Raw genomic sequence first — 12,539 nt, 5'->3', positions numbered from 1 at the left:
AAGGAGTTTACATCCGGGTATTAGGACGCGTCACTGCGGTTCTCTATTAAACACACTTATTTCATTTGGGAACACACACATATACCTATGGAGTTGGCCAGATGTGTGTAAATTACTGTACATGGTCATTTGAAAAGAATTGTGGGACATACACAAACACCCTGAACACAAACACAGAGCGGAACTGAGCACAGCACAAACACACACGTCATGCGCCTTGTGGACAGGACATCTCCTTCATAAAACGAGGAATAGGGGGAATAATCGGGCAGTTCGATGTGTGTAGAGGTGTGTGTGTGTGTGTGTGTGTGTGTGTGTGTGTGTGTGTGTGTGTGTGTGTGTGTGTAGAGGTGTGTGTGGCTATAACTAAGCAGCCTGCAGTCGCTCTTCAGCTGTTCTAATGAAAGTAAACACAGCGAAGGCTGTGTGTAGAAGGCACAGCTCCACTTCCTACTTGGTGAACCTCTAACTTTCTTGTGTGCATGAGAACGTATCTCTTGCGCACGAGAAAGTATATCGTGATGAGAAAAACCATGTCACTTGGCCCAGGTGGTTTCCACAGAACGGACAAAACATGTTTAACAACCATAAACACACTCGTACCCTCCATAGATTTGATTCTCTAGTTTGTTAAAGTGTTTGTCTTTAGCTTTGTAAAAGTGTTTAGAATCTTGTTTATTTGTTTTTGTTAATGTTAAAGGTGGGGTAGGTAATTTTGGAGAAACCAGCTCGAGTGCGCTAGAATTTGAAAATACACAGCTGGAAGAAATCTGCTACTTCCTCACAGAGCCCCTCCTCCAACACACACGGACGTGCACATGACCAATGAGGGCACGAGATAAGTTTGTGGGATGTTAAGAGCATTCCATGGAATATAACAAAAAGTGTATCTCGAGCCGGTTTCTCAAACTTACCTACCCCACCTTTAAATTGTTTTTTCTTTGGTAAAAGTGTTTTGCTAATGTAATTTTGTTTTATAAAATGTAAATATGTCTCAAGCTTTGTTAAAGTGTTTCACACTTTGTAATTGTCGATGGCACCTCTCAGCCACCGTACAGGGATACACCTTAAGTTATTGAATAAAAGATTATATAAATAAATTAAAAGATTGAGAGTGTAGACTTGTGACCTCGGTCTTTATAAAATCCAGGCTTTGGCCCTGCTCAAATTGTGTAATGACAGACTGTGTCAATTTGACATTACAGAACTTCCCAAGGAATGCAATAATGTTTTGAATAGTTTTGCTGGAGCTACAGTGTATTGCCTTTGATACATTCATACAATAACCAAGATGAGACCCATGTGTGCTATATTTGGCAGAGGTTGTATACAGGATAAAATAACACATGTTAGCAGAGTTTAAGTTTGCAGTTTTTTACCTCCAAAAAGTTCAGGAATAACACAGCTGTAATTTTTTGTTTCCTCTTCCGTCATGAAATGTTGTTGTGTTGTGTGATTAAACAGCAGAACTATTTAAAAAAAAATGTGTTTATGTATTTTGTTTATGTATGTATTCTAACTATAAAAATGCACACAATTGTAATATCCTATAAACATTATACGCATTGTGATCATAAAGTCAGCAAGCCCACTTTTTTTTTTAAAAGAGGATAATATTATGATAAGTGGTCCTCACAGATAAGGTGATGCAGCTAAGGAGATGCAGGGGGTGGGCTTCTTTTTGCAGCACCGCCTCTGTGTTGTGATTCTGTTGAACAGGGATGTGTGTGTGTGTGTGTGTGTGTGTGTGTGTGTGTGTGTGTGTGTGTGTGTGTGTGTGTGTGTGTGTGTGTGTGTGTGTGTGTGTGTGTGTGTGTGTGTGTGTGTGTGTGTGTTATTTACATTGTGGTGTCGGGGAGTCTGCTCACACGTGCCTGTCGTCTTTGTCCTGCTCCACAGCTCTACTGGCTGCCATGGGCACTGCTGTCTTCAGGGACAGGAGCTCACTGCCGCCTTCACCATTTCCAAACATCGCATCCTTTGCAGCAATCTTCCCCAGCATCTAGTCGGTGCACCGCGGAGGAGTACCATTCTGCGCTTCATGCGAGGCACAATGCCCGGATTCCCGTAGGCGATTCACCCAGCGAAGTCTGCCCACCTGGAGGACCCAGGAAGGATGCGTGTTTTCAGCGGTTGGGCTCCGGTCGGACGGGTCTGTTTTGGATGATGCGCAGAGGGGTTTTCTGCGCATTTATGTTTCACCCCGATTTGGAAAACCCCGATTCCATCTGGAGATCCATGACCCGGTTTGTGTACCGTTATCACCATGTCCACAGCATCGGCTGCCACGGCCAGTGAGAGCAGCACCACCACCCTCCCCGAAGAGCAGCCGGACAGCCCCCGAGAGGAGGTGAGGAAACATTGTTTTGTCTGCAATGTGAAGGCCAATTTTCTTGCCCAAAGCATGCACTTTAGGGGCAAATTCATATTTTAATTAGGGTGATATATTCATTGGGAATCCCAATAATTTCATGAAAATCTGCTTTTTTACATTAGGGTTTAATTGGGGCCAGTTTACATCAAGCACTTGGAATAAGTTGTATTAATACAGCTGTTTATAATATGCAGTCATAAGTGAACCTGTGCGTCCGAGCGCGCACCCGAGAATGTGAACGTGCATGGACCTACTCCTGTCTGTCCCATCTACAGATACGTTTCCAAAATGAGGTCTGGGGACCTCTTGTGTGTCCTGCAAATGGTCTAAAAAGGCCCTGGAAGTAGTATACAATCCCAGTAATTGTTCAAATGATAACATATAATAATGGCTTTTTTCTTTAAAAATGTCACAACAGTTTTTTATAAATAGGGGACAGGGACTAAATCAATGTATTTACTTTAAAGGCAAAGACTTGAACTCTCTGTGCCAACCAGTGCCAACCAGTGCCAACAGGCGTGACATGTTAAATTAACCAAACCTATTCTGTTGCATACCTTGTGTTGACACCATTATAACAGGCTGGTTCAAAGGTTTCCTGCATGGGGACATTTTGATTAAATAGGGATCTTTTCTGTGTGTAAGAAATGAAATATTTCTTCTTCCTCTTTCACTGTGTTTACTTCCCCTTCAAACACACATGTTGGATACGTTACATATCCATTACACAAGAGGGTTTTTTATATAACTCCCGCTGGTCTTATTATGTCAAGGGAGAGTGTCCATGAGTGAGAGAGGCACTTAGTTAAGGGCGCCAACCACCGTGGATGAGTCTCATGAACTGTGAAGCTTCTCCGTTCTTACTAAAAAAAGGAAATCTAAAATATTCATTACATTTCATAACCAGCTTTTTTATGGATTTAATTCTTCCAGTGTAAACAACAACTTTTCATTTGACTCTAAGGCTCTTTAATTGAAGAAATGTAATGCATCTATATAATGTAATGGTCTAGTAAAAGCCAAAAATATTTACTGGGAATTCCAAAGGTACTGTTGTTTCCTGTACCTTGGTAAAACATTTTTGCATTTTTGCGTGAAGGGACATTCAATCAAATATGGCACAATTGCAAACAGATGCCAGATATAAAAAAGAGCCTCCTGCCAGTTAAGGAGGCTCTTTCTATAACTTTAAAACATAATGTAAGAGCCGAGATTAGTAAGAATCTGGCAACACAATATGAATCATGATACAAGGAGTAACGATTCAATACATTGCGATAAGGTGCAATGCTAATGCAGTTTTTCAAATCTGCTTAAAAATCTGCTCATGAACCTTACAGTTCAACTTCATGATTTGTTATCTTTAAACAATCCACATTGGAGATAAAATGCTGGGTTTTCCCTCTCTCATCTGCTTTTGTGCCCCTGCGTGACAGACGTGTCAGGTATTTCCCGCCCTGTATGCTTATTAATAGCTTGGTCATGCTTTTCAACCGGGCCACAGGAATGTCTCTGTCTAAAACATCAAAAATGTGTTCAAGTCACTTCCTCGCTTGAATCCCATTATAATATCCATAATCAACAGATCTTTGATCTCAATCAGGGAGTTTTAATTGAAGTTATTTTTAATCCAGTTGGTCCTCATTTAAGCCATTAGTCATCGCTGATATCATTCTTGACTCAAGGGTGAAACTAGCTTGTAATTGAATTGTGTGCTCTTCACTTTAATGAACATACCTGAAAATGTCTATATTACTGCTGTTTCTCGATTATATTAGTTTAATTTAGAAGCACTTTTTAAATCAAATACTACCACAGTATATTTGGTTTCTTTAAAATGTGTCCATTCACACGACTATTCATTATTGGTTAAACAGAGGCTGTAAAGTGTAACATAAAGTATGTCATGTTATATTGATTCTAGTTAGTGAGCGTGTGCAGGATGTTAGTGAGCTAATATCCGTTCTGCAGTAGGTTCATCTCAAAAGGGGAATCCATGTTAATCCCTTTTACCCTTTGGGGTGTAGCCTTGGGTTGCTAAGGGACTCAGGGACCATGCGGCCAAGGTGGGGAAGATAATTATGGAGAAGAAACATCTATTATTTATGTTCGCCTGTCACTCGAAGAGCACACAGCTGACATATTGAATTCAATACATCAATGCAGTGGTGCTGGTTGTTGTGGTCACACGTATGCCTGGGATGACCTATGTGAGAGCTGGAGAGGATAACCTTTTCTCTTTTTTTAACTGAGTAACTGCTGCTACAGTGCAAGTGTTAGATTCAGGAGGATGTGACCAAGTGCAGTGTCTGTTATGCAAATAATTAATTTTGTTATAATTCATCCTTCCTGGAGCTTTTGAATCTCTGCCAGGTCTGTGTAGCGTGTCGCTGTGCCCCGCGGTGATAAAAGATGGCACCAGCTTTGTGCTGCCAGAGTCAAACGCCTGCTTCCTCTCTGGCTGGCTTGACATTAAGTGTGGGATCCACCCCTCCAATGTATTTCTGCTCTTTTAGTTATTTTCTATCCTCAATACCACATTTAAATAAACCCATGCATCATGGTCAGGCAGAAGCTCCCGGTGTTCCTTACTGAAATTAACATATATACTTTATTTTGTCCTTTTGCATTAATCAGACTTTTTCCTTGAATTTGATTAAAAGAGTGGGTGAGTCTTCTGAATATAACAAGCACAGACCAAGGCATGAGCAAATGGCTGGCGGCTCATGCATAAACTATGCAAAAGCACTTACAACGGAGAATATTTCCTTAAATATTTTATATGCATGAGCCACTATATTTGAACCACTACTAACTTTATAACTGACTTGAATTTAGATCATACTAGGTCACACTTGTTCATTAACTTAATTCCAATTTTATATTAAAGTGTGTTATTACAAGTACTCGGGACAATAGGAACATTTCACAGGACATATTCACAAGAATTGACAGATAGCACAAACTGAATTTAACAAATACATAAATTCTCTACCATGATGTGACAATATTCACTTATATCCTTAGAAAGGAAATTCACTATGATTGTTATTTATAGTGTTTTGTATTGCGACCTGTGATGCAATATGTCATCGTCTCATGCTCAATTACCAACAGATGTTCCAATTTACTTTCAGGGAAGAATATAAACCGAATATATTTTCAATATTGTAAAATTGCTGTTTTCTTATCCTCTCTGTAGCAGCGGCCCCAGAAGCAGTCCCTGAGTAAATCCCTGTGTCAGGAGACTCACTGGAAATGCCTGCTGCTGTCCCTGCTGATGTACGGCTGCGTAGGGGTGATGGCCTGGTGCCAGGTGACCAAGGTCACACGCCTCTCCTTCGACAGCGCTTACAAGGGAAAGTCTATGATGTACCACGAAAGTCCCTGCTCCAACGGCTACATCTACATCCCTTTGGCCTTCCTGGTCATGCTCTACGTGGTCTACCTGGTGGAGTGTTGGCACTGCTACACCAGGAACGACCTGCAGTACAAGGTGGATGTGGAAAGCGTGGCGGAGCGTATCCAGCGAATGCAGCAGGCTACACCCTGCATCTGGTGGAAGGCCATCAGCTACCATTACATCAGGAGGACGCGGCAGGTGACGCGCTACCGTAACGGAGATGCCTACACCACCACCCAGGTCTACCACGAGCGAGTCAACACACACGTGGCTGAGGCGGAGTTTGACTACGGGAACTGTGGGGCTAAGGACATCGCAAAGCAGCTGCTGGGCATGGAGGACTTCCCTATCACCCGGCTGAGGTTCACTAAGTGCTTTAGCTTTGCCAATGTGGAGTCGGAGAACTCCTACCTGACGCAGCGGGCCAGTTTCTTCACAGAGAACGAGGGCCAGGACGACTACATGGAGGCCCGTGAGGGGATGCACCTGAAGAATGTAGACTTCAAAGAGAACATGGTTGCCTTTTCTGACCCAAATCACCTTCCCTGGTATGCAGCCAACTCCACTTTCTGGACGGCAGCTGCTTTCACGCTCTCCTGGCCGCTGCGCGTGCTGATAGAGTACCGCACGGCCTGTGTACACTACCATGTAGAGAAGCTGTTTGGCTTTGACTTTGTGCCAGCAACGCCATCTGAGGAGCAGCCACAATGCAGACACATCACACGAGTCAACACAATCGACAGCACGGAGCTGGAGTGGCACATCCGATCCAACCAGCAGCTGGTGCCCAGCTACTCGGAGGCAGTTCTCATGGATCTGGCTCAGCTCTCGGGAAGCTCTAACAACTACTCTGTGTGTGGAGGTTACGACAGCTACAGGCAGAATTGTGAACGCTGCCACCGTGCCATCAGCAGCTCCTCCATCTTCTCTCGCAGCGCCCTCAGCATCTGCAACACAGGGAGCCCCCGAATCCCCTTCAGTGCCAGCCGCTTCTCTCTGGGTCGGCTGTACGGCTCGAGGCGGAGCTGCCTGTGGAGGAGCAGCGGGAGCCTGAACGAGCGGGCTTGCCCCACGGAGAGCACTCGCTGCCTCTCAGGCCAGCAGAGCAGTGAGGAGAACCCTCCAGACTACCAGGACGCTCTCTGCTTCCCTGTGCTCATAGTGCATCGCAACGAGGGCTGCCTCAACCACGACCACCGCTCCCTGCACAGAAACGGCTCCTGTGTGGAGACTTCTCTATGACACACAGACCACTCTGAGAATAGACTGTAGTAACACAGGAACAGAGGGAAAAGGGCTCGACTAACACTGACTTCTGCTTCCTGCTTCTACAACATTGGTAACTGCAAGTTACCACAAACAAGGATTTTTTTCTAATTTCTAAAGAAACTGTAGCCTCAACAAACAAGAACCAGTTCACATAGGAAAGTCCATGCATAGTCTGGATAAAACAGACTTGATGCTGTTTATAAGACTGTTATAGGAAATATGGTTTTAAAGGACCAAAATGTGTCACATAATGTTGTACAGCGTCAACAAGGACAAGAGTCAAATAACCAAGGAATACCAAGGGGATTCACATCCTACTGTAAATGCCATATTTGTAGATCTTAGTCACAGTCAAGGACTTGATGAGTAACATGAGTAGTATTTGAAGTATTTGATGGGTATGACTCAGCGGTAGCCTATTCAATTGCCAAGACATGAAAGGAATAGGACAATTATTGGACTTGTGAATGGGAAATAACATAAATATTTAGAAAATCATTGACTCACACTTCTTGTGAGTCAATTTGCTGAACTGTGAGGTAAAATGCAAAGATATCAGCCTTCTTGTCAAAGCAAACACGACGAGATGTTTTGCTGAAACAAAATACAGGTCTTAAGGCTCAAATTTAGCATAAAATTCATCCGCATGTTAAACGCTGGTTAAAATCTGTCATTCAAAGTCAATAATCAATTTTCTAAGTAATAGATTTCCACAGTATAAAAATTAATGTCGGATGCAGATGCAGAAATATCTAGTTAACTGAAATCAGCTCGGCTGCGATGACATTATACTTCCTGGCTTCCTAAATATAGCAGCACAGTCGATGAATAATTTAGCATAGGAGGGCTAAAGGACACGAGATCTTCAAACTGAATAAACAACAACTTCTTCAAACTATCAATTACCAAATAATTTAACCTTTTTTTAACAGACAACTACAAAGTAATAAAACTCACCAGAATATGAATAGTTCAGTGTTAACTCAGCAAGTCTAAACATCTCAAAGATGCATTTAATTTTATATTAGGCAATATTTCTATTTAGCCTACCTCTTTGTTTAAGTGCCTAGCGATGAACTGTACTGTAGAGCATATGCTATCATAACTAAATTAATCTCATCTTAACATCGCATAAAAACAAGTTGAATTCCTACCTGTAATAGCTCATTGGAGAAATGTGATATAAGTCATTTTCAACACACACAAGGTTAAACAAATCTAAATGTTTTCAAATGATTTCCCTCATGATATAACCCAGCTCTCGTACACTGATGCTGCTGCTGATGCATATCAGAGAGCTTGCCATCAAAGACGCTGGAAATAGGCAGAGGCCTGGATTCACTACTGATAGTGTCAGATTTAATAATATGACAAGATTACTTTAAAGAACATCCTCTGAAATGACCTCATGCAGTATGTTAGTCATGGCGAATATTAGTGTACAGCCAAGCAATGCACAACAATAAATGGGAGGATAAAATCAGGCATGCCAAAACTGCCAAATATTAGGTAATAGTTACAATTTAACTTATTTAAACTATAGAATTAGAGAGATCAATGTGGAACTGCAGCCTACAACTCATAAGACCTGAAGGTGAAGATAAATTCATTCTCCCCCATTCCTTACGGCCATAAAAACCATTAGAATGTCCATGAATATTAAATATAATCTCGCCTGTGGTTGGACATATGGTGTTTCTTCCTGTCACAACAATGACCCTGCACTGAACAGTTGTAAACAATTAGCCATACTCATTACATAGCATTTTTAGTTTGGAGTTGCAGACTATCTTTATAGCAATACTAAAAAGGGCAGACGGTGAACTGGGACCTCTCCAAGTAGCAGTCCACACTCCATATTTAAGTCTGTTCGGGGACTTGAACCGGCGACCTCCACTGCAGCGCGTAGCAGGGTTTAAGCGTGCCGTGCTAAACCCAGCCGTTTTTTTTTGCTTTTCCGCTAGGGGTAGTTCTGGCTCAGGGCTACTTTTTCACCTTTTTTCTGGCCCTCCAAAATCGAGGTTCTTACCGGGCCAACAACCGGGCTGAATATGCTAAACTAGTGACGTAAACACTCTCGACTGCTGAATGGTCAGAGAGAATCGCTGGCAAGGGGGCTACAACTACAACAAGATGAACATATTTGACCGTGATTTAATTGTAATACACGTTTCAAAATGATGCCGAAGTAACAACATACTGATACCGGTTAGTAAAAACCATGAATTAATGCTTTGACAAGTCTGCAGACAGACGGCAGGCGAAACACCTTTTAAAATGCGTGTTTTCTGAATGGAGATCGGCTAAGCTAACGTTATATATGCTCCGACCGTCCACACTCACAACAACGGCCTATCCAGACATAAATAAACCAGCGACTGTATTCGCCATGACACAGACAGTCTGTGGTTTGTACTTGTTTAACTTTTGTCTAGTTTCTGAACAGATATGAGGAGCTGTGAGCTCTGAGTGCTAACAGCTAACGGCTGATGTTGGTTTTGTGGTTCGCATTGAAGATGACGTCACGGCTCCGCCTACACTGCGTTACTATAGTTACTGCCCCAGCTACCAAACTGTAAAAACGCAGCATAAAGTGAGCCTGGCCTACCAAGGCCTAAGTTACTATACCGTACTAAGCCGTGCGAGGCCCTGCAGTAGAAATGTCATCTCACTTTCAGTAAGAAAACAAATAAGCATTTTTCACAAAAATGTCTAACTATCCCTTAATGGATAAAAGGTGTTATGCTACGCAACGTTCTGCAGGAAACCAAATAAGACAGAGCGATTGAGATGCATTCATTAATTCATTGAGATTCTCATTAAGGACATATCCCAGCATGCATTGGTCAAAAGGCATGCAATAATATACTGTCCGTGTACTGTGGGGTAAAGTGTACAACTATAAGAACACCACAACAGCATGCAAAGTCCACAAGAAAAAAAAAGTAAAATCTATTTAGAAAAGGATTTTGGACGTTACTCAATGTTTTGTACTGAAGACATCACATTATGTCCTTGATGATTAGCCAACAAGCCTCTCACATGGCTTCACTGTGATCCATACATCTGTATATAAAAACATGTGTTTACCGGTGAAATGTTTACATAACAACAGTACAAACATTTACAGTACATTTAAAAGGGTTATAAATCTGACTAGATTCATAACTAGGCATTTTTTCCTCCGTATACGACTGTTAGCAGCATTGAAGCTTTTGTCATGCGAAGCACTGGACCCTTTATCATGTGTATGAAGTAGATAAGGTTGTTGATATGATATGTTCTCTTTCACTCAATAATGCTCTGGGGATTTGTTTTTTATATTTAAATGATTTTCAAGGCAGGAAGGGTTTGTATTTTAAATAAAGTATGAAAGTGTTGATAGGGATCTTTTGCTTATAATAATAATAATAGATTTATTTTGTAAGCACTTTTACAGGTGCTCAAAGTCGCTTTACAGAGATAGTAAAAAGAAAAGAACAACAAATAAATATAGTTAAAGTCACATTAAAATAAAGCAATACAACAACAATCACACATTAAAAGCCAGATTGAAGAGGTGAGTTTTTGTAAGTTTTTTGAAGGTGTGAGGTCAGTGCAGATGGGTTGAGTGTTGCTGTCTAGGGTGAAGTTGAAATTCTGGCTGGTTTTGGTCCGGGATGGGGGGCCGATGATGATGATGTCTGATTGGCACTGTTCAGTTGAAGATAGTTTGTTTGCATCCATGCTTTTATTTCTGAGAGACAGTTGGTGAGAGTGGATTGTGTTGTGGGGGGGATAGCGGAATGTGTCGCACAATTAGTGGTAACAGAGGCAGGGACATTTTTAATGTGCAGATGTAGAATGGTAGGTTGTTTGGTCAAAAACGGCAATACAATCCGCTGAAAAATGATTCAGGCAACATTTGCTATTTGATGGTGTTTGTTTCCCTTTAATCCCATATTTACGTTTTAAAAAACACATTTGATACACTTCACAAGAACATTTTTTTTAAGGAAAATGATTGGGTTATTATTGATAGTCATTTATCCTATGTAGATGTCTCTGTATACCTCATTCACACCAACGCAACTCCGGTTCAAGCTCCGTGCTAGAGCTTTTCAGGTTCAGAACCGGTTCTTCGGTTTAGCTCCGGCTCTTTTCACACAGCCCAGAGTCCGACTGGTGCTGCGTCATCGTTTGCGTCATGACGTAACCGTTTGCGTGCTTGCTTCATAAAGCCAAACCACGCGGAAACCCCTCACAGCTGACAAGGACAACAACAACAATGGCCGATTGTGCTCCAGCTTCCTCTGTAGCTCTTCGGAAGACCAGATAGCTGGTCTCTTCAGTGGACCACTGCTGCTTGTTGAGTTTCTCCATCGTTGTGTACAAACTGGATAAAACATCGGCTTTTTGTTGTTGTTGTTCAGGAGTTGATCCTGCCCCCGCCTCGACGTAAGTGTGACGTATGCGGTGCTTTTGCTCTGGCCGGACAATTTGTTGGTGCTTGAAATAAACCGGATTCCGGAGCTAAGAGGCTGCTCCGCTGCGGTGTAAACAGGACAACCCGGTGCTTTTCAAGCTCCAGCTCCGAACCGGCCCTGAAACACCGTTGGTGTGAATGAGGTATGTGTGCTAGTCCACCATTACAGAAGGCCTCTCTTGGAATGATTCTAGGAAAACAATAAATAGTTTTGCAAGACTATTAGTTAAGATTTTTTGTTGCCACTAAGCAAAGTTCTTCTATATTATTGGTCAGTAGATATAGGTTTAAAAACAACAACAACAACAACAACAACAACAACAACAACAAGAGAGTGTATGCATTCTAACACCACCACAATGTGGCCTTGATGTTACATAAGGACTGAAAACCAAATCTGTGTATCAGAATGACAAAAAGGCTCCTCAATAAACTGAAATGCTCACAAAAAACTGTGTGAAAAATGAATTCATGACAATTGTAAGAAAACGTCAGAATGTGATTTAAGGCTGCACCAAATATCATTTTGTTTACATTCAAACCTTTGTTGATAACAAATTGAATGCAATTGGAAATGATAAACTATATATTTTGTATTTATTTTAACTTGCACTAGAGAATTAGATATACCCTTGACTGAAACCAAATGAATAGAAATGATAACGTCAGGGTTAGGAACTATACAAACTATTTCTTATTACCCTAGTGATACACTAGTAAAATGTATACACGGTCTATGTTTTAATATGCTATGATATGATAACACATAATATCACTATCTTGTGGTTTTTACACATTTGCACCATTTATATTGTGCCAATTATCTGTGTATGAAAAATCTACAAAACCAAATTTGAAATAGGCACACAATAATTCAAAGCTGCAAATAGTAATTATCCAAAGGTGCAGTCGATAGATGCTACCATGGACAAGATAACTCCATATGTTGTGTTTTTGTGGGTGCTGACATTTTGTTAAAAATCAACCAAGCCAGCCAAGCTCGGTGGCTTAATGAATACTGGACAGCA

General features: G+C 41.5%; 1 protein-coding gene across 1 annotated transcript; it reads left to right on the top strand.

Moving 5' to 3' along the window:
- Positions 1 to 1,832: 1,832 nt before the first annotated feature.
- On the top strand, positions 1,833 to 12,481 carry tmem151ba (transmembrane protein 151Ba). The gene is made up of 2 exons (XM_034076067.2): positions 1,833 to 2,350; positions 5,577 to 12,481. Exons 1-2 carry the CDS (start codon positions 2,267 to 2,269, stop codon positions 7,017 to 7,019), a joined length of 1,527 nt encoding a protein of 508 aa, XP_033931958.1. The 5' UTR covers positions 1,833 to 2,266; the 3' UTR covers positions 7,020 to 12,481.
- The last annotated feature ends 58 nt before the right edge of the window (positions 12,482 to 12,539 follow it).

Source organism: Pseudochaenichthys georgianus, chromosome 24, assembly GCF_902827115.2.
Source record: "Pseudochaenichthys georgianus chromosome 24, fPseGeo1.2, whole genome shotgun sequence".
In the NCBI taxonomy this organism is placed as follows: domain Eukaryota; kingdom Metazoa; phylum Chordata; class Actinopteri; order Perciformes; family Channichthyidae; genus Pseudochaenichthys; species Pseudochaenichthys georgianus.
Note: the sequence above shows the minus strand (reverse complement) of the source record. Positions and strands in the feature narration are given on the sequence as shown.